This window comes from Nyctereutes procyonoides, unplaced genomic scaffold (assembly GCF_905146905.1).
Source record: "Nyctereutes procyonoides isolate TBG_1078 unplaced genomic scaffold, NYPRO_anot_genome, whole genome shotgun sequence".
NCBI classification, from domain to species: Eukaryota; Metazoa; Chordata; class Mammalia; order Carnivora; family Canidae; genus Nyctereutes; species Nyctereutes procyonoides.
The window spans coordinates 47,622,912-47,645,824 of record NW_026575121.1 but is presented as its reverse complement, the minus strand read 5'-3'; the positions used below and the strand labels follow the sequence as shown (position 1 = coordinate 47,645,824).

Here is a 22,913-nt window from a genome sequence, read left to right as displayed (position 1 = left end):
ATTGACTGTGGCGCTCCTACCACATCCTGTATGAAAGTGACATAAACTTTTTGTTCATTGGTCTGTATCATGTGATTAAAAGCCATATGATCATCGGGTGTCTGCTTATAGCTTAGCTGTTGCGACCCAATTGTAGCACATATAAAATATATAAAATATTATACATCATGTAATATATACAATTATGTAACATGTATCACATGTAAATATTATCTATTATATAACACGTGCTATAACATACAATATGATATTCAATACATATATAATGCATACCGTATATCCCTAAATATTGTATAGGCATATATTGTACCTATAGAAATATATCTTTTGGAATACATTTTAAATACAGATACTAATGTATAAAATATACCAACTAGCCTTTTTTTTTCCTACTGAACAATATATTTTGGAGATTTTTCCAAGGCAGATGTGTGTGTATTTTATATAGATGACAGACAGAAAGAGTGGTTCCACATTACTTTTTTATGTGTCACATGCATTTCATAGTAGCAGTGGCACATAGTTTATTTAACCCTCCCTGGATGACCTTCCTAATTAGTTTTTGATTGTTTTTACTTTTCACTGTTATTAATACTACTGACATGAACACTCTAGTACATGCTTTTTTTATTCACATAATTAGGTATTTCTTTAGTATAAATATCTAGAAATGGAATGTTGACTTGAATATTATCAACATTTAAGAATATAATTTGTATTTCCAAATTGTCCTCCAACAAGTATAGGCCAATTTATATTTCCATAGTATATGAGAGTGTATCATTCTCTATAACACTGTTGATATTAGGAATCTTTAATTTTGTCCAGCTATTGGGGAAAAATAGAGAGAAAAGAATATTAGAGAAAGAACCAGAAAAATCTAGAGCTGCAATTTCATGTGATAAACTACCCAATGCCTTGATGATCACACTTCATGAAACTGAGTCACTTGGACTATTCTGATGATCACAACAGATTGCTGCCTTTCTCCCAAACCAACCAGGTTTGTGACAAGTTAGGCACTTCACTACACTCTTGTACTTGAGATTACAGTCTGCCCACACATGCCTGGTTACCATAATGACCTTCATTATGAGGATGAGTCATAATGCATCAGTGAGTTTGTCTTTACATGTTAATAATGTAAATAAATTCTGTTGAGGAGACTAAGTTGTGTTGTCCCAGGAGTTGAAGCCCACCGCAGCTGCAACCCCTTCTTTTTTTATTTTTTATTGTAAATATTTTTATTTATTTACTTGAGAGAGAGAGAGAGAGAGTGAGTGAGTGAGGGAGGGAGAGACAGAGGGAGAGGGAAAAGCAGACCCCCTGAGCCCAATGAGGGGCTCCATCCCAGGACCCTGGGATCATGACCTGAGCCAAAGGCAGACACTTGATCAACTGAGCCACCTAGGTGCCCCCAGACAACCCCTTCTGGCCTGTGTATTCCTCTATGGTTTTCCCAGCACCAGCAGTAGGAATAAAGCTTTTCCATTTCTGTTCCCCCCAAAATTATTTTTTAGAAAAGTTGATAATTGAAATTATTAACAGGTATGACCTAAATATTTACCAATATATGCTATTGTGCTAAGTCCTTGAAATAAAACCATATTGGTGAATGACAGATGGAAAAGTATCTCTGAAATTCAAGCAGGCCTGAGATAATTAGAGAATGATTGTACAGAAGCAACTTGACTGGTGTGACATAAACGAAAGAAGAACATGGGTTGATGTGAGGTCAAATCCTAAATGGTTCCAGTTTATATGTGATTTTGCATAAAATACTGAATTGTGCTAAGTCCCAGTTTTCTTGTCTTTTAGAGGTGGCATATTTATTGAGCACCTGCCATGTGCCAGCCTCCATTCTAGGTGCTTGGCATATGGAAGAAAGCAAAATGAGGGTTTTTAAAAAAGATTTTATTTATTTATTCATGAGAGACAGAGATAGAGAGGCAGAGACACAGGCAGAGGGAGAGGCAGAGACACAGGCAGAACTCGATCCCAGGATCTCAGGATTACGACCTGAGCCAAAGGTGGATGCTTAACCACTGAGCCACCCAGGTGCCAGCAAAATGAGGTTCTTGCCCTCAAGGAATTTATGTTCTCAGGGTGGGAGAGAAGGAGAGGCAGACACCAAGCAATTAGAAGCACTGATGTCTTCATTGATTCAGGAAATAGTTACCGAGCTCATACTTTGTGCCAAAGCCGCTTCCAGGACTTGTTTTAAGAATCTTGCCTTCCATGGGGATCCCTGGGTGGCTCAGCAGTTTAGCACCAGCCTTTGGCCCGGGGCGTGATCCTGGAGTCCTGGGACTGAGTCCCGCATCAGGGTCCCTGCATGGAGCCTGCTTCTCCCTCTGCCTGTGTCTCTGCCTCTCTCTCTCTCTCTCTGTGGCTCTCATTAATAAATTAAAAAAAAAAATCTTAAAAAAAAGAAAAAAAGAATCCTGTCTTCCAGGACCTCTTTTAAAATTACATGTAACACCCAGACAATAGCTGGTACAGTTGACAATGTGTAGATATGCTCAAGAAATGGCAGCCATGATGATGATGATGATGATGATGATGATGATGATGATGATGATTTTTCTCTCATTTGTCTCTTTTCCTTTCTTTTTTTTTTTAAGATTTTATTTATTTATTCATGGGACACACACACAGAGAAGCAGAGACCTAGACAGAGGGAGATGCAGGCTCCCTGTGGGGAGCCCAATGTGGGACTCCATCCCAGGACCCCGGGATCACAGCCTGAGTCAAAGACAGACAGACGCTCAACTGCTGAGCCACCCAGGTGTCCCTGTCTCTTCTCCTTTCAAGGAATATTTTGTTTACCCATTTTTTAAAAATTCTTGAATGTGTGTATGTATTTATTGCTGCTCTTTTTTACAAGTTAACATTTTGTCTTAATTCTTGTTTTAGGCAGTTATTTCTTCTTTGGAATGGTGAGTAGAGCCACAGTCATAACTTCACCTGCAACTCCATACAGACCTCTGGGAATCCCTGTAGGAGAATGAATAGTCAGACTCCTTCTTTGACCTGCAGCAGGGCCTTTAAGCAGAGCTTATTCTTTATTGTTCCATAATGGTGCAAGGAATGGTCCTCACAGGGTCTGCTCTTTACTCAAATAACCATCCAATAGGAAGACATGGAAGGTGGATACTAATGGAACCGGCAAAAGGGCAGAGATGGGATGACTAAGAATACAGGTGGCCTCACAGAATCAGAGAAGAAAGACTCAGAGATGGTGTGTTCCACCCTCTTACCCACTACCACCACCTCCTTTTTCCTAGTCAAGTCTGATGAGAAGTTTCCCTGATCTCCCTCAACCCCCAGTCTGAATTGGCTAGCTCCCAGGATACTCCCAGAGCATATACCCTGGAACTTTCCATGCTCCTGGGGACACAGATACTCTTCCTAGTACTTATCATACCATGTGACAGTTGCCTGATACTCATTTCTGACTTCATCCCACCCTCACCCATCAAACTATCACCAACTTGAAATCAGGATGACATCTTCACTGCTATATTCTCCATGCCAAAGACAGTACCTGAGATATATCAAGCTTCAGTAAATTTGTTTGATGAATGAATTAGGCAGAGACAAAGTAGAAAAGTTAATAAGTCAAAGGCCTAGAGGTAAAGCCCAGGTAGAAAATGAATCTCCACAAAGAGTGAAAAGCAACGTAGACCTTCAAATAGTGAGTCTTATTCAACAGGGATGTTAGGCAGAAAAGCCTAAGAGAAATTTGGAAAGAGGCAGGGCCACAGAGAAGACCTAGGTGGGATAACCTCTCCCATCAGAGGAGGTAAAGTTGAACTCTTGCCTTCTGAAGTCCACTTGTTTCTTCAGTCTATGTTCCACCATTTAAATGGACCTACTGATTAAATGGCAATAAGCCAGGTTCATGTCATCCTTTATCTATCAAGGCTTTTTTAGTCACATGGAGTCAGACTTGATATTTGGGGCCAAAGATCTAGAGATCTTCTGTGGGTCTAGGCTTCTTCATTTTCTAATATATACAGTAAAATACTCAAATAGAACATCTCAACTAAAAATAGTCTTTTTTCTCTTTTCAGCACCGTTTGCAACTACCTGCAAATTTAAATGATAAAGGAAAATTGATGGCATCATCTTTACTATCTTATTAAACCATACTTCTATTACTGATGATTCACTAGAGTGCCAAGAATAGGTATACCGAAAACTTCTATAGCATATTAATGTGTTAAGCATCACACCACATTTAGTTCCTGATATAATTTTGAGTTTCCTCTGGGGGAAAAAACAGTTCTTCTGGATTCCTTTTATAAAAAAAACCACCTTGAAAAAGCTTTCAGATACTCAAAAATGTGAATCTTGCTCTATCCCCTTGTGTATATCTGATTTAAAGGTTAATAAGTAATTAGGAAGAACACTCATCCAAAAATTACCAATTAATATACCATCATTTTCATTAAAAGTGCTATTAATTATATTGTTGTACAAATGTCCTGGACTGGCTCATAAAAAGTTACCTAAAGCAATTCTAAATCTTTTGGGGAGAAAGAGAAATTAATCAAAATCAATCACTTTTTAAAATCATGATTTGGGTTTGAGAAGTCAAACAAAAGAGGGTGTTCAAATCAAAAAGCAACCAGAGACCAGCCTTGAAAATGTCCTGAGAAGACAAAAATCTGGCTAGTCATACAAACGAAGTTTAATTTATCTTATTTGCAGGGTTAACTTGACCTGGATCATTTCTTGCTTATGTCTCCGAACCTCAAAAGCAAAACGTGAATTGTCTCCCAGTGTTGATGGGAGGTAACCATGGACAAGTTCTCTATGATTTAAGAAAATGCTAGTACTATAACCAGTCACTGTGAATAATAAACCACTTGCTTATGACGTAAGCTGCTTTACAGCAAGGCACCCCTGAGTCTCACTCCCTGCCTTGATCTGAGTTCTCCCGGTTTGCAAACTGTCTTTTTGGTTGCATGTACAATAAACTTACACTCATTACTACTTTGGTGATTCGCTGGTTTTACTTCTGTTATTCATGAACTTTTGACAAGGGGAAATGAATGTCCCCATTATTTAGTGTAGATAGAACCTGACATTGACAGGGTTGCATGGTTTATTTTATGTACCCAGTCATTAACACTAAGAAAAGCTACCTAATAAGATATCAGGTAGATGGCAGATGTTTAATGTGGAAGTTTGACAAATAGCAGCTCTTTGGGTCTTATAATGTAAAGCAGCCCTTTATAAGTGGGATCAAGCCTTGGAACTCTCCCCATATATTTTGTCAGTTTCTAGGGACTGTGATTGGAAAGTTATGATGAAAGTCTCTTATATATATGTTGCTCTATACTTAAACTTTATTCTATACCTTAAATGCTGGTCTAAGTCCCTTAGTAGAAATCCACAGAATCCTGAAGTTGGAGAGTTCATGATTAAAGTTGTACCATCACTCTAAGGACCCCACTAGATTAATCCCACTTAATAGTTCTACAGATCTCCAAATTATTCTGTTCTCTCCCTCTTATCCTGTTGCCTCCTGTATGGGCCAAACATCTATTTCTCCTGTGTGCATTTGGGCAAGGCTAGGCAGCTAGCTAGTGTTTGGTAAAGATTAGAACTGTGTAAAGTTGTAGCTCAGCACCATTTTGATGTAATAAACTATAACAGGAATACTTATCATCAATGAAATGAACCAAGTGTGGTATTAGGAACTATACAATCAACCCAGACACAAACCAATGATTTTCCATTGCGTCATAGATATTTACTGGTTGCCAGGCAACTAAATATTCCACCACTGACATCAGGGAAAATTTCTCTTGCTAAGCTTGGATTGGCCATTTTAGTAATTAGTTCTGCATGAGCCAGCCTCTTAAACTCCTGGCATGGAACTTTTTAAAGGAGACAATACAAATCCCAAGCTTGCATTATTTGAACAGTTCTTGAGATGGGAACTCACCCTCCAGGCATGTTCATATATTTCTTACTCATCTTGAACAAACATCTTTCTTCATTCTTTCCATGGAGCTAGCTTACCTCTTTTTCATCATTCCAACTGTGAATATTTGGAGAGGGCTATCATGTTTTATCTGAATCTTCCTTTCTTCAGAGTAAACATCCCCAGTTCATTTGCTTATTCATCCCTATGGCTTCACATCCTGGTTCCTCTCCCCTCCCAGTGGTGCCATGGCAATAACTGGTATGGCTTGCTATTGTTTTATAGTTTACAGTTATGGTTAATCACTTGTAGGCTGTTGTGCTGTTGGATATTTTAGTTAAAACTGGCATAGGAATAAGAAGTCAAAGGGTATGGGACAGAGGCCTGATCTTTTTTATCCTGACTTGGAAAATGCTACCTGGAGACACCATATTTTTGTGCCTTATTGGAACCTTGGAAGACAAATGGAAACTTTAAGTAATACTTTCAGGGATGCTTACTAGGTCTATGCAGTGTGAGAACAAACGGCTTCCGGGTGTGATGACATCATCTAGAGTAATATTTTCTAAATTTGGCCATGCATATGAATCACTGGCGAGCTTCTAAAAATACAGATTCCTGGTATCTATACTCAGACTTACTGACTAGATGCCTCCAGAAGTCCCCGAGGAAAAATGTATGGAAGCCACAGATATAGGGTATCCAAAATGAAGGTCAGTCATTCCTTTGAGCTGATCTCTACCTAGCCCGGAAAGCTCTTCTGCATAACATGTTTTGGTCGCCTCCTCTTGCAGACCATATGTCTCTTTCCTAAAACAGTCACTTTCAAAAAATTAGTGCCAAATAGTTTAGTATTTGGTTGTTAATTCTGCATGGCTATTTGTCTCCTCGGTTATTTTATAAAACCCATGAGAGCCCGAACTATGTCTTACAGGTCCATGTCTCTCGAGGAATATGGCGCAATATTGGATAGCCACGGATTGGTGGGTGAGGGATTTGGGGGGCAGTGGAAGAAGCTAAGAGACAAAAGGGAGACAGAGGCACAGGAGGCCAGCTAGAAAAGTTTAAGATTAAGGAAATTAAAGAAGATTTTCTTTTAAAAGAAGTTTCTTCTGCATTGTACTTGTGGCCTGTTACCAGATAGAAGTGATAGAGTTCATGGAGAATGTTGGTCTCTCGCTTGAATTGAGCCTGGTCTTTGGAGACACCAGGCAGTGATCCATAAGACTATGTTTTATCAACATGGCCAGGAGGTCTAACTAACTGAATCCTCTCTCTTCCGGTGCAATTCTTCCATCTGACAAAGTCTACCGTGAGGACACTGCAGACCCCTGATAAAAGTTCCAAAATAAGCATGACGGGATCCCTTGGATGGTCACACAGGCTTTTTAAAAAAAATATCAAAGACACATGGAATTTTAAAAGTAATTCAATCTGGATGATGGAAAGACTCTCAAATGATCTTGAGGACCAGCCTCCTCCTGCAACTCCTTCTCTAGGCAGAGCGGCTATCTCAACAGGCAAATGGGAACATGTCATCCTCTTGTGTCAATCCTAGTCCTGAGCAGAGGACTCAAACTCCTACAGGATTTCTCTTACTCACTGTCTTGGGGGTACCCTCTCCCAGTGGACTGATCAAGCTCTAGTCACCCTGTGCCCTATCTTCAGAAAGAGGCAAGTACTTTTATCTCCAGGCTTCAGGGCTCCTCTCTCTCCACATGGTTGCCTCCTCCTCGTCCCTCAGGTCTCTGTTCAGAAAGCGGCCCCTTGAAGAAAGCATCCCAGGCCACCTTTTCTTTCTTTTTTTTTTTTTTTTAATTTATTTATGATAGGCACACAGTGAGAGAGAGAGGCAGAGACACAGGCAGAGGGAGAAGCAGGCTCCATGCACCAGGAGCCCGATGTGGGACTCGATCCCGGGTCTCCAGGATCGCGCCCTGGGCCAAAGGCAGGCGCTAAACCGCTGCGCCACCCAGGGATCCCCCAGGCCACCTTTTCTGTTTACATTCTTTCCCGATCATACTGGTTTCTATCCCAGTTTATTTCCAGCTTAGCATTTCTCATGGCTTGAACGTAACTAAATATTTGGGGGGGTGGGGGTGGGAGGTACTGTTTTTAGCGATTTGCTTTCTGTCACTCTCACTAGAACAAAAACCCCATGAGGTCAAGAAACTGTGCTGCTCTTATAACAAGCTGCATTGCCAGTGCCTGGCCCAATGCCTGTCACTCTGTGGGCACTCAGTATTTCCTGAATGAACAGCAGTCTTGATAAGTTGTGATTATTTGATTAGTTTGTTGACTTGTCTCTTGTTTCCTCTACTCGACTGTGAGTTCCAGGGGGGAACTTGTGTCTTGTTTAGGCACCAAACATAGTGCTCAGCACTTAGTGGGGGCCCAATGACAGCTTTAGAATAAATCAATGGACAAAGATATTCGAATTCTCTAGGAAATGAAACTTCGTTCTCTGCGGCTTTACATACCATGCAGAACATCTGGATCTGCCAGGATTCTTCATTAAGAATTCTGCTATCCCCATATTTTCCCGCGATCACCATTCCTGTTAACAACCAAGCACCCGACGGGAGCAGAAGAGAAGCGATGTGAATTAAATTTCTCAAATGAAGCTGCTGATGATTAATTTTACATCCTGAGCATCTGGGTCAGTACTTCATTTTATGGCAGGTGTGGAAATAGTATCTTTGGTGTCATTATTAATGATTTTACTGAGGGCTGGGAGCAATTGAAATGTTCTTTTGAATGAGATTTGAGATGTGGACCAAACAGGTATTTTTTAAAAAACCAATATATAATGTATCCTACTTTGCAACAAGCATGCTTTTATATTAAGATGGTCACAAACGTACCTTAGTATCCATATCACTTATTCAGTCGAAAACTAAAAGCGATAATTTTTTAACAATACAAAATGTCACTTAAATGACAGTAGACTAAGTGACACATAAACATGCCTCAAGGTGAAATAGTCATTTTGTTTTCCTTTAACTGAGTCAAAACCTTTGAGTCACTTTCCCTTCCTCCTTTTCTTGGCAATATCTCACCTTTGAAGGGGCTCACCATTCATTACCCATACCGTTACCACCTCAGCTCGGTCATAAGAAAATACTCTCATTAGACATATCCCCAAAATGCTGGTGGGTCAGGCAGGATGGCCAGGTAAGGTTGGTCACAAACAAATATGTTAACATTCACTCCCTGAATCCCAAAGGTCGGTGCTGGGGGTGGATAAGATTTGTCCTTTGTCAATTTTATTCTTCTTGATCATCATGGTGCTGAGAAAGAGTAATACAAACTAGACTGTAATCTTTGAGCCAAAGGAAATTGAACTAAACCAAGTGGAAAGAATATACTACTTAGTATTAGCAGGTCAGTTCATGAGGAAATTATAAAACAGGTGCAGCCTGTCATTGGGGAAACCCCCCAAGAAGAGCCCTGGTCTCCCCAGCCCCAGAAATGAGTCCCCTTTTCTGGTGTAGAGCCTCGCACTGGATGTCTACTGCCTCTGGCTCCTTGGGGACTTGCTCCCACACACTGAAACAGACATGTTCTGGGTCTGTTCTAGGTTTCAAAGTCTCCATGAGGCTTGAGCAACCCCCACCCTTCCACCCCACCAATGAAAATTTGCATATTCAATGGATCAATCTGTCCTCCAAAAAGGCCTGAGGAACCTCTGGGTTCCTTTCCGGTAACATGTGGACTTACCAGTGACTTACTAATGCCAAAGCCTTTCTTGTGTGCATGACTCAAACCAGTGAGTCTGATGGTGGGGATTTCAGGCCAGAGGGTATGGATGAGTAGGTCCCTATCTTTGAATTTTATGGAGTAGTAATAATTCCTAAGAAGTATGGGAAACTGGCACAGAGTTGCCTACTTTTTCTTTTGCTGAGTAAGGACATTAAGGAAAAAATAACAATAAAACTCATCTGTTAATAAAACCTCTTTAGACACAAAAGGAATATTATGATAGTAAAAAAAAAAGAAAAGAAGAAGAGATAATCTCTGAATAAAAAATAGACTTTGAATTGAAAGAATTTCCCTTTATGAAAAAAAATTATTTTTATACAGTTTCAGTTGTTCGAGATGAATAAATTCTAGAATGGTGCAGTACAACAACTTGTCTGTAGATAACAACATTGTGTCATGCCTTTAAAAATTTGTTAAGAGGGTGATCTCCTATTGTATGTTCTTACCACAATAAAAATGAAACCAAACTAAAACAAAAGTATTTCAGTGTCCCTATTTCATAGCAGAGTAGTGGAAATCTTGTCCAATACCAGCATAAGTCTATAACCAGGCTTTTGGGAACTAAGTTGCTCACAGTGGCCCAACAAGCCAATCCATGAATTTTAATAGCTCTTAGCTGTCACTTATGAGCAAGTCTCCATGTGACCTATCAAGGCAGCCGGAAACATGAGCATGACCCAGAAACACCTTTTGGGCTGTAAAGCAAAGAGCTTATTTGTACAAAGCCTTTACCTTTGAGGTTTTATCTGTCTGTAGATTGACCGAAAATATTAAGCAGTAAGTAGCCAGAAAGGTGATTTGAATTTTGTCAGAACAGTGGTATTTACAAGTATAAGACTTACGGATATATGTCGCAAATTTGATGGAGCCCCCCATGAGTGCTGGGTACAGGGATAGAATAGGGAGGTCCCTGCCCTACAGCCTCATCTTGTCATGGTGGAGACACAGAGAAGACACACAGATAGGTCATTCCTTAAGGATCATTTCTGAGATTGCTTTTGTGGATAGATGTTTGCCATTTTAGCGAAGTCCAGATGAAAGTCAAGCGCTGAGGCTTGCAGCTACTACGTGGGAGAAAAACATTCCAAGTAGAGAGAGCAGCCCATGCAAAGGCCCCAGGAAACAAAAAGGCCAGTGTGATAGGAGAGCAGTGGTGGTGGTAGGAAGGTGTGGTCAACTAACGGGGCCCAATCACAGGGTGCCTGTGGGGCTGTGATTTCAGAAATGAGATGGACACCAAGAGCAACATGACTACTAGGTCACTCTGTTCAAGGAGGGAGTGAAAATGCAGGCACCATTATATAGGCTGGTGGTTTGGGCCAGGGCGGTCACGACAGGAGTGCTGGAAAGTGCTCGGGTTTAGGAAATCTTCTGAAGGCGAAGAAAGCAGGGCTTATTGGTAGACTGGATAGGGTGGTAATGGTAAGAGAAGACTGAAGCTGAGTTTCAAGATGTTATATTTGATCAAGTGAATAAACAGCACCATCTGAAAATAGGGACACTGGGAACAGTAGGTTGAAAGGGAAGCCAAAAACTTACTAGTAGATGCACTGAATATGAGATGTCACTTAAATATCAAGGTAAAAATGACACAAGTGGAAGGCGATTTAATACATGAGCTTAGGGGGAGAAATCAGGGCCAGAGACAGAAATTAAGAAATGTTCAGCAAAGGAAAAATGTATACAGTCATTAGATTGTATGAGGTCAACTAGGGAAACCAGTTCTCTGGAATATGGGCCAGAAAGTACCAAGGCTCTGAGGCAAGATCACACCTGGTGAGCTACAAGGCTAAGGTGGTCACTGTGGATGTGAGGAAACACAGGGATATTCACAGACCAAGGCTGGAATGATGTCAGCAGTCAGAGGTCAGAAGGAGGAGGAATCAGGAAGGCAGACAGAGCAGGAGTGGCCAGTGAGGTAGGGGGATACCGGACAGTGATTCATCAACATGATGTGCATAACGTCTTCCAAGGATGACTCAGAGCAGTTGATGAATGTGATCTGTCCTCAGTGATGGCTACTGATGGAGGGGTATGCACTGCTCTGTTCCCAGCGCTCAGCAGCACCTGTCCTACAATCAATATTTGTTTATTGGTTTTGAACAGAGGTTAAGCGTCGCAGCCTATAGACAGAATCCAGCCTGGAAGTGCTTTTGTTTGAAAATATTTTAATTGGTTGTCAATATTTAGAAATTGGAAAACTTCACACCAAAATATGGATCTCTGGTTCTTTTTTAAAAATCCCCAGGATTCAGGGCACCTGGGTGGCTCAGTGGGTTAAGCGTCTGCCTTCGGCTCGGGTCATGAACCCAAGGCCCTGGGATCAAGCCCCACATCAGAGTCACTGCTCAGCAAGGAATCTCCTTCTCCCTCTCCCTCTGCTGCTCCCCTACCCTCTGCTCATGCTCTCTCTCTCTCTCTCTCTCTCTCAAATAAATAAATACATCTTTAAAAAATGTCCCCAGGATTCTCAGAAGCCAGACAGCAGCTGTGTGTGGCTGAGTGGCAGTGGGGTCCTGTGCTCTTCAATCATTCCTCTATAGCCTGCACTGGTCCCCGAGTTTCCCCAACAGTGAGTGCAGATAGAGTGCCTCACTCATATTTCCTGCTGAGTCCTTCAGATTTTGCTTGCTTTGTATTTCTTGTTTAGTGAAAGAGGGAATGAATGAATGAATGAACAAAGGAGTGGATGAATGAATGAATATTTCTCCACGGGCACCTGGAGCCCACTCAGAGAGGTGAAATGATGAAAGAGTAGGTGCAGGAAAGCCAGGGCTCAGATACACACTCCCAGGCCAATGCTTTTACTTAGTCTTTGCTTCGTACTTTGCCGTTGTATGAAAAACATCCTAAAAGAAAAACACAAATCTGAACAAAAGGAAAAAGGGTCCTGACAAAATGCTATTTCCATTTTCAGGAAAAAAAAATAGTCTATTAAGCAAATCATGATAAATGTTTCTTTCTCCTTAAGCCTTTGTGAAAAATGGTTTCATAAGAAACTGCTACACAGACTAACAAGTTAGCATCACTGCCCAAGGCAAAGGGAATAATAAACAAATAGAATTCTCAAGGAATATAATTAAGGTTAAAAGTGATACTTTATTCCATTTGGTTTTTGGAGAAAATAAATTTTGTCATTTTTCTCTGTAGATTTTTTTAATCTATTTTCACGTTTTAAACACAGGTTATTGTAATCATGGAATGTCAACTGATCACCTCTCTTTCTTCTACTCCATACCAAAGACTGTTACCAACTCTGATGATGGCAAGTGGCTATCCAGGGCAGGGTGTAGAGGCAGATTTTGAAACCAGTCTGGGCTCATGAATTAGACTACAGTATTTGACTTCTGATGTCTTCTAGGTTTCGATATTATTCTTATGGTTGAACTATGTCCACTCCTCCACCCAAAAGATGAATTGAAGGATTAACCCCATGCCCCAGAAGGTGACTTGATTTTGAGGTAGGGACATCACAGATATCACTAGTATAACTGGTGTCCCTGTAAGAAGGGGATATTTACACACAGATTCAGAGGGAGGACCATGAGAAGAGAGACACATGGGAAGACAGACATCTACGAAAGTGGAGGTAGAGATCTGAGGTATGTTGCCACAAGCCAGAGAATACACTGAGTTACCAGCAGCTAGAAGAGGGGACGAAGCGTTCTCTCACACAAGCTTCAGAGGGAGCATGGTACTGCGACTTGATCGGACTCGCAACCCCCAGAACTGACAGATGATAAATTTCTGTTGTTTTAAGCTGCCCTGTCTTTGGTAATGTGTTATGACAGCCCTAGGAAACCAATACAGAGATTATTTTGTCTGGCTCTTAATTTTAGACAGGTTAGAATATAGATTTCTCAGTGGTAGAAGCTGTGTCCCCAGGAAGGTGGTGCCACTCAAAAATGTCACATACGTGCTATCCCTAAATAGGACACTGAGGCAAATGCCACATTGCTTGAGAATCCCCATTCCTTGGCTCACCAAAGGCACTGAAACTGATTGCACCTGCACTTACACCAGAGCAATGGCTGTCCTCTTGTCCTGGAAGCTAGGAGTAAATTCTTCTTTAGTGTAGAAATATCTCAAGCATCAGGAAGGATCTGGATGCTAGTCTTGGCTCTAGCAGACAAGCAATGCAAATCTGAGAAATAACCCAAAGATATCTTTAATGATCCTTGGTCATCTTGTGCCCACTTAATGTGTGGGACTTCTCTGTAGGTGAGAGTTTTTTGACTTTCAGTCTATAGATAGTTTCTAGAGGCTAACATGAAACCCTTGAGATCTTAAGATTGTTGCAATTGTCCATATTGGGTAAACATTTCATAGTTTTTATTAATTCTTAAGGATGTTATACTTCCCCATAACGAGAAGAAGAAGGAAAAAGAAAGATTAAGAGTCCTGAGCAGGGTGGTCAGTATCAAGCTAAGGTTTTGTGCCTGGAGTACAAGGCATAAGGATGGAGTGGGGTGACGACTTGGGGTGAGGACAAAATGAAGAGTTTGGATTTAGATATGTTGAACTACAGGCAAGTATGAACCATGCATATGGGGTGTTGGGTGGGCATCTGGAGCCAGAGAGGTTGGCAAGGAAAGGACACACAACCAGAATGGGGATTGATAGGCACAGAGGTAGGAACTGAATGCTGACCCTTTCAGAACTGACCACCGACCTGACCTACAAAGGGGCAACACTGAGTCTTCACGTAGGGGAGTGAGTATTCACATAGGGGAGCAGGAGAGGAAGAGGTGGCATTAGAGGAGAAACTGGAAGGAAGGTCGCAGTGATAGAAGAACGAGGAGTGTACCATGGGGGAAAAGAGCAGGAGAGAACTCCAAAGAAGGGGCTGCTCAGGCTTGCAGAACAAAACAGAGAATTTTTTAAAAAGGATGAATCGCCACACAGAGACATTTGGGGTGTGAGGTTCACTGATGATCATCAGTAAGTCCCTTTTGAAACATTGGGGGGACTCTTTCGTTCATTTGTGCACTCTTTGAATGGTTATTATTGCCTTTCTGCTATGTGCCAGATGCCATGCTAGGTGCTTGGACACAGAGATGAGTAAGACTCAATCCAACCTTTAGGAGGCTTATGGGGACACACAGAGGGATAAACTGTTATATGGAGGTCTGAATAATGTCACCAAGGGGCAGGTGGTTGATTTGCCAGGGAGGGCAGAAGTCAGATGGCATGAAAATGACCTCTTACGTGCAGGAAGTAGAATTGGCAGGTCCAAGAATCCTTAAAGTAAAACATATCCTGCACTTTATCATAACATCCAAAATCGTATGTTGCACAATCACATGGGCGCACACAGACACCAAGACCTTGGACCAGTGCCACTTTTGTTACTGAAACCTAGTAAGTGATGATATAGTGTTTGTTCACAAATACAAACAAAAATCAATACATGTGCCTGGCTTTCTCTCCTTTTCAAATATTTAATCTCTTAGTACCTAAATTGGTCTATTCCTGGGGGCTTCCAATTTAGAATGATTTTGACACTTCAATGTGTTAAACTTGTTAAACATGAATATTATTGAGATATTAAGAGATTTAGAATTTATTAGACCAATGATTTATTTTGTAAGAGGAGTTAGGGGGAGGGACGGGGTGGTGGCAGCTTTGGCTGCCTCAATTAGATCCTTTTCCCACCATTATAAGTTACATGCGAGTCACTCACAGTTTTGAACCTGTATCCACAGCCATAATGGTTGGCTGAATGGCATTTACCTTACAGAGTTGTCAGAAGGAACTGTTAATGCATGACAAGTGCTTGGCAGATAGTAGTCTCTATCTGACTACAGAGATTTCTATTGATAAGGAAATAATTGTCTGAGATTATATTTTTTAAATCAAGCCAGAATTGAGCATATAACTTAAAAAATACTCAAGCAAGTTCTGCAAAGAATTAGCCTCTATTTGAAAGCAATTCAAGAACATAAAGTTAAGGTCAAGGCCAATAACATACATTTTTTAGTATGTTTTTAAGGACTGTCCAAAATGATCACCTATCTACCATTTTTTATTTTGAAATTTTCACCCATATATATATGATGATTAAAATTTTATTTGCCATCAGCCAACTTATAGCCAGCATCCTGTAAATATGTGAGCAGAATCTACTTCTTTACATTTTTGAAACTTAGAGAATAATAAAAAGTAGTTTCTGTATCCTGTGTAGCTTCAGAGAAAGTGAAATAATTTGTCAACTTTCTAATGCTGTATTATACTTCTAGAGTCATTGGTGTCCTCCAATTCCTGATTTTGAAATCTATTGGGATATTGAGAATGGGATCATAGCACATGGCTGGCTGCACAGGCTGTGCACTCCACAACTCCAGTGGATGCTGGCTACATAGACTATGTTGAGAAATGCAACCCTACTGTACAGCCATATGCAGCAGCCCTATCTGAGAGATTTGAATACTTTCCTGATGAACATGCTCTACCATTCAACAAATGCTTATTGAGTATCTAATGTGTATGAGACATTTTTCTAGGCTCTGGGGAATACGACAGTGATCAAAAAAGATGTGATTATTATCTACATGGAGCTTACATTCCAGCAGAATGCAGGGGGACAGAAAACGAGCAAAAATGAAGTATGCATAGGGTTTATCAGGAGGCGATACCGTTAAGGCAAAGAGTAAGCAAGATGATGAGGAAATGGAGTCACAGCAATGGGCAAATAACTATTTGAAATAAGGTTGGCAAACAGGCTTCACCTTTGGCATTTTTGATTGAAAACCTGACGGGAATGAAGTACAGGCTGCCCATACAACCTAGGCAAGAATATTCCAGGCAGAGCAAAGAGCAAGTTCAAACATCCTAAGGTAGAAGCCTAGTTGGCCCATCCAGGGAACAGCAAAGAGGCAGGGTGGCAGCAGTGGATTGGATGCAGGGACAGGAATAGGACTGATGTCTGGTGATTGGGCTGAGAAGCAGATCTCTTAGGGCCTAAACAGCTTTCCTGAGGATTAGTCTTTACTCAAATGAGATGGAAGCCACTGGGAGGTCTTGAATGGGGGAGTGACATCATCTCATTCAGGTGTGAAAAGAATCACACTATCTTTGAACGAATTTTTATTATGTAAAGTCTAAACAACGTCTCCAAATACTCTAGGAGTGCTTTGGTTTCTTTTGCCAAAATTAGCAACAGGATTTTAATTTAATTTTTAAAAATTGTTTCATTTTTAAGTCCAGTTTGAATTAAAATGTTTAAGCAAATATATGAAATACCTCATCAAGTGGTGAAACCTCTAGTCTTGATAAGAACTAAAGCAAATGCATTTATTCAATGTTTCAATTTACAAAACAATCCAGATTAGTTCCTCTCAGGTTACAGGGAAAAGAACATGAAAAGAAAAACCTCAAACATCTCAACCATGAGGGGAGACTGTTTTATGGATTATAAAGGCACAGAGATGGGGTTGGTCAAGGCTACAGGGAAGTTCATCGCTCACAAAGCAATTTGCATTTTGTCAAGTGAACCTAGCTTGTAAAACACAATGATCCGGAATGTTCTGGCCTTCTGGAAAAAATTTAAGCAACTCTACTGTTAAAAAAATATCCCAAATGCCCTGCATGCCTGGTGGTTTCACTTAAACTGCAACAAGGTTAACAGTTGTGAATAAAGTACAGTTGTCATTCTAAGAACTCTGCTCTATTTTCTGGAACATTTTTAATAAAAGTATTTAAATATGTATAATTCTCTTTCCAAAGACCTCAGCAAATCTCTTTTCTAACCTCGTACAAATTTGTTTAGTATGTGTTTATGGATGTTTACTCATGGATGCAAATAACTCATCACGAAAAACAAACAAAAGGAATAGCTCAGGCTCACAGTAGACCGGTCGCTATATTGATATGCCAACATAGTTTCCTCTTACATGTTTTCATGAATAAAAATACTCCACAATGTTTGAGAAAATTTTGTAACAAATAATAACAACAAAAATAATGTCTGCCTCACACTTAATTTCTTGTAATCTCATGACTAATTTGCAATGCTGAGTAATTTGCTCACACAGTAAGTAGGTTCTTAAGAGTTTGGATACATGAACGGTTGGATGTTTTATGGGTTGGACACGTCTTGCCTATAAAGCCAGTCATCGAAACCAATGTCTAGGCTGTGATACTTTATTATAAAGGGAAAATAACTAACATGACCAGTCCCTACCATGTCCCATCCTATGCTAGGCTTCCAGCATATCCTAGGCCAGCTGGTCTTTGCAGTAACCTTATGAAGATGGAATTATTACTTCAATTTTAAATAAGAGGAAACTGAAATCAAGGAGATAAAATAATTTGTCTCAAATGATATAGCTTGCCTGCAGCCAGCCAGAATTCATTCAAGCCCTGGCCTGACATCAAAGCCCTTGCACTTGGGTTTTAGGCTGGTTCCACTGAGCAACATGGTTTTATTTAACATATTAAATGAGGGGCATCTGGGTGGCTCAGTGGTTGAGCATCTGCCTTTGGCTCAGGTAATGATCCCGGGGTCCTGGGATCCCTGGGATCGAGTCCTTCTCCCTCTGCCTATGTTTCTGTGTCTCTGATGAACAAATAAATGAAATCTTAAAAATATATATATTACATGAAGTAAGATTAAACAGCTTAAGTATTATTGTCATCATAATTTTTCTTTTCAGCTCCCACTTTGGGGTGCCTTCTTTATTTGCCTGTCCTTATTGTAAGAACTTGTAATTCTAAAAAAAAAAAAAAAAAGAACTCGTAATTCTTACATCCACCTTGCAAGGTGAATATGCCAGCATGGTGCTGGGTACTGTGCATTCCTGAGCCAATTTCAGTGGTGAATAGCCCTCATTTTACCGACAAAACAATAAAGCTACGAAGTGATAGGTGACCCACCCAAAGCGAGGAAGTGGTGGAGCAGACATGTATACTTGGGTCTTACTCTTGTGCCTGTGGGCTCCTTTCACATTGTCTACAGTTTCACAACTTTAAAAATAAATAGCATCACACTCAAATTCGATAATCTGAAATTTTACAACTTTAAAAGGGAACTGATAACTTAGGAGAATATGCAACTATGCTTCAACACTTGAAAATGATTCTACTAGACACTTCTGAAAATGATCTTTAAAGCTCAACATTCTCATGGCTTGGTTCATGTTTTTATACAGAACATAACCTTTCTTGATCCTTTCCCTGTGGGTTGGAATCCTCAAACAATTGTGGTCCTGGTGAATTCACAGTGAGGTAATAAATTATAAGGGTCTGGCAGTTGTCCTCTTGATGTTCAAGAAATACTTAGCCTTGATACATTGGGCATATCTCCCTCATATCTCCTTAACTAGTTTGAAGAATTAAAATTTCTAAGAAATCTCCTAAAATGCTGTTTTCATGCTAAATATGCAACCAGAGAAGGCTTGGATTAATAAAAGGAAGGAAGGGGGATCCCTGGATGGCTCAGTGGGGGGGGGGGGGATCCCTGGGTGGCTCAGTGGTTTAGCGCCTGCCTTTGGCCCAGGGTGTGATCCTGGAGTCCCGGGATCGAGTCCCGCATCAGGCTCCCGGCATGGAGCCTGCTTCTCTCTCCTCCTGTGTCTCTGCCTCTCTCTCTCTCTGTCTCTATCATGAATAAATAAATAAATCTTTATAAATAAATAAATAAATAAATAAATAAATAAATGGAAGGAAGTGGGATGACCTGGAAAATGAATTTCTTGTCTCTGACCTGTTTCCATATCTTGAAGTTCTTTTGATCTAGTTTTTAATCTACACTGCTTTTTATAGTGAATCCTTCCATTGGTGACATCCACAGAAGCAAATACATACTTGGTTTACTTGTTTGACTAAAAGCAAAATAAATACTAATATAAAAATATGCTTATATTGTTTTACTTTATATAATTATGATTTACCCATCTATTTCTGTGTAGACAAAATAATTCATACTTTTAAAGTCTGATCTAATAAACTTTTGATAAAAAAAGGATAAAATAGGGTAGTTATTAAGATAAATAACAGCTAATTTTTCAAATTTTAACCCTTAAAAGACTTCTCTTAGACTACAAATGTATCCTTCTGCTTTTCCTGTCTAGACAAATTTTCCCTTTAAGATATACTTAAATATATGAAGTCTTAAATTTCAGTTTTGACTTATGAATATCATAAGACATAACTTTTTACTTTGAGCTCGAAATCATCCCCCAAAACATACCCAACCCTTCAATATCTAAGAGCAGGCTAACGTCACTATTTTGTAAACTCCCAGCAGTACGACTTCCCAGGATCATGGATCAACTTTTTTTTTTTTTTTTTTTTTTTTTTACTCTTTGGTAAGCTTATTTATATGAAGTTTTGCAGAGATATAAACGTTAAGTTCTTTTTAAGCCATGTATCTTACCTCCATTTGAAACAATACATGATGATGCTAGGACTGTCTTAGACAATCTGGGATTCACAGAATTCATATTTTAGGGCAAAATAAACCTCAAAGAATTATGGGCTGAGTCACTTGTATTTCCTTTCAATTAGATATTTCACTATAATTCCCCTATTTCTGCAGGTCCAAACCTCGCCAGCATTGGTATATAACTTGGGTTGCTTCAACCGTCTAAAAAATTTCTTGAAATAGTCAGCTGGAAGCCACCTCTCTCTTCTATGTATCCCCATGGAAGTCTATTTCTCCCTTAAAGCTTGTGTCCCTTTCTATCTACTATATTAGTTATTTGCTGACGTGCTATATTTTCCCTCCCAGATAGTGAGCTGAAAGATGCCATCTTGAATTACATTCATACCTTCTGTGATGGGTTAACTAACACATAGTGGGGTCTCAGGAGTATTGAGTGTGTACTCAATAATTTCTGTTAGCCATGATGAATTGTCAGAGAGAATGAAAAACCTATTTAGAAGTATTTTAGGAAGCCCTTGGTCAAGAAAGAAAGCCACAAGAGTAGAAAATTCTTCGAGAGGAGAATCAGAGTAACTGGCACATAAAAGTGACACATTCAATTTCTTCACCTTTATATAACCTCCAGAAGATCAAACGTTAATAAAATATTTATCTTCAGTTGTCACAAGCCAGACTTTGATTTAAAACTCTTGGGTACATGAATGTCATGCCAGACCCAAAATACACCATCATGTATTTTTAATTTAAACATGGATCTGTGAAAAATTTATGTGTGCCCGATACTAAAAAACGTGGGTGAAAATCTCCCACCAGTCACCACAAACAAGAAAATAGAGCCTAAAAATAACCGTCGAACCCCCATGAAAGTACCACAGAGAACATTCCCTTGGAAAGTCCAGTGTGCCAAGGATGGGACACGTGAAATGCATCCCCTTACCTTGAGGGAATCGAAGCAGGCAATGACTCTTCCGTTCTCCACCTGGCAGCTCTTGGGGGGGTGAGCAAATTTGCACTCCTCGTCGGAGCGGGAGCAGGTGCCCCTCTGGAACTGCCTGCAGACCTCTAACGTCAGCCACTTTGTGTCTCTGACGGGGGCCACGTTCAAGGCCATGGTGCTCAAGGGACGATGGGGATTCTGTTCGTTTCCGTCAAATGATGAAATCAATCCAGGTCCCAGTGATTCTGAAACTACTGTTGTGAAAACCCCCACATGTGCGTCGGAAGGTAAGTGATGAATTGCTTAGTGAAGTCCAATCCAGGAAGCAGTGAGGAGAGAATCTATGGGCAGGCAGTCACTCATCAATCAATATGCCCCACTTGGAGACTGCGGGCCGCGGCAGAAGCATGCTCAGTGTCATCTCTGGCTGTAAATGTCCAAGTCTCTTGACCGATTTGCAGACACCACTGTTTTTAATGAAGTGACTTCAATATCATGGCACTTCTTGGGAGAATATTCAGTTCTGACGCTCACAGCTATTGACGGTGCTGGAAAATAAGTCACCTAGATGCCCAGATCTTGGCCAGATCTCTCTTTCCTCCCACCTTTCTAGATTCTGAAATCGAGCAGTTGGCAAAGTCAGATAATTTGAGGTATCTTCATCCACTGCAAGATCAGGGTAACGTGGATTTGACGGAAGAACGATCTGAACACCACGAGAGCTCGGGCTTTTGCTGCAGTTCCCAGCAAAAGTGACTCCACACAGGCACTTTTAAATCATGAACCTGCAGAACACAAAGAAGACATCAACTTACACCCAAACTCTGTGGAATCAACACTTTGACAAACTGTTTTTAGCTCTTACCTAGAATTTGCAAAAGTGCAGTGTAGAGCTTTGAGCTTAGAGGCTAGTGAGGGAAGTTATGCATTAGAGAGAGAAAGAGCGAGAGAACACACAACTGCAACCGTACTGCAGAAATAATCTAGGCAGCAGTCCAAAAGTTAGGAATGACTCAAACACATGAGTGTGGCAGACACAATAATTAGGCATTCCGAAACAATCCCATCTAATGCGCCTCATCGCCCAAACAGCATATTACAATCGTGGCTTCTGATTAATTTCACAGTTAGGCCATTGATTATATCGTTGGAGATGCTATCAACAATCATTCGGGATATGTCTCTCCTATATGATAAGGGTATTGGCATTTTGGATGAATCATGAGCTCCCTGTTCTTTACATCCTTTCCAGTTTGCAGACATTGGAACATAGAAATGGATAGGTCGAAGGTTCCTAATATTTAATTTTAGGTCTCTTAGGCTTGCTCTCTACTCCTACTACTTGCTTCATGTTAGAATTCCCCTCTACTGTAAACCCTCAGAGGGCAAGGACTATTTGTATTTGTCATTTTTATGTCATTGGTGCCTTAGTTCATGGCTATTAGGTCCTCAAAAAATATTTACCGACCAGTGTAACTGATGACCATCTCACTGACTCAAGGGATGAACACAAGTTAGTTTTAGTTTAGTTCAGTTTGGGTTGTAACAGAGTCACCATCTGCCCTGTTCTGCAGAATGCTGGAGTTAAATCACATATCTACAACAAAAATATAATTAGTAAGTTCAGATTTCTAAAATCATCATATTTGGTTGCGTTTAATATTTTCAAGGATTATGGAATCCTTAAAATAGTAACAACATTGTTGGGTTCAGGATGAGTAAAGGACTGAGTATTAGACGCTGATCAGTTTCATAGATCTTATGTGCTACAAACTACCTTCCCCACATGCCTAGCCTTGGTGTCCTTCTAAGAAAATTTTAAATAAGAACTTCACGGAAACTGGAAGTTGATTATTTTAAATCAGCATGTACAAATAAGTTCAGACAGTAAT

At 40.2% G+C, this 22,913-nt stretch overlaps 1 protein-coding gene across 6 annotated transcripts in view; it reads right to left on the bottom strand.

Annotated features, from left to right (window-relative positions):
- MBNL2 (muscleblind like splicing regulator 2) overlaps positions 1–22,913 on the bottom strand; it is a 162,168-nt gene that overhangs the window by 90,143 nt on the left and 49,112 nt on the right. For 5 of the 6 annotated variants that reach the window (XM_055335600.1, XM_055335601.1, XM_055335597.1 and 2 more), the window contains exon 2: positions 21,022–21,806. In XM_055335600.1, coding sequence (XP_055191575.1) covers positions 21,022–21,195 — 174 coding nt within the window. In that variant the 5' untranslated portion in view covers positions 21,196–21,806. Of the gene's footprint in view, positions 1–21,021; positions 21,807–21,886; positions 21,943–22,913 lie in introns of those variants that run through there. The other variant, XM_055335598.1, reaches the window with a different exon arrangement.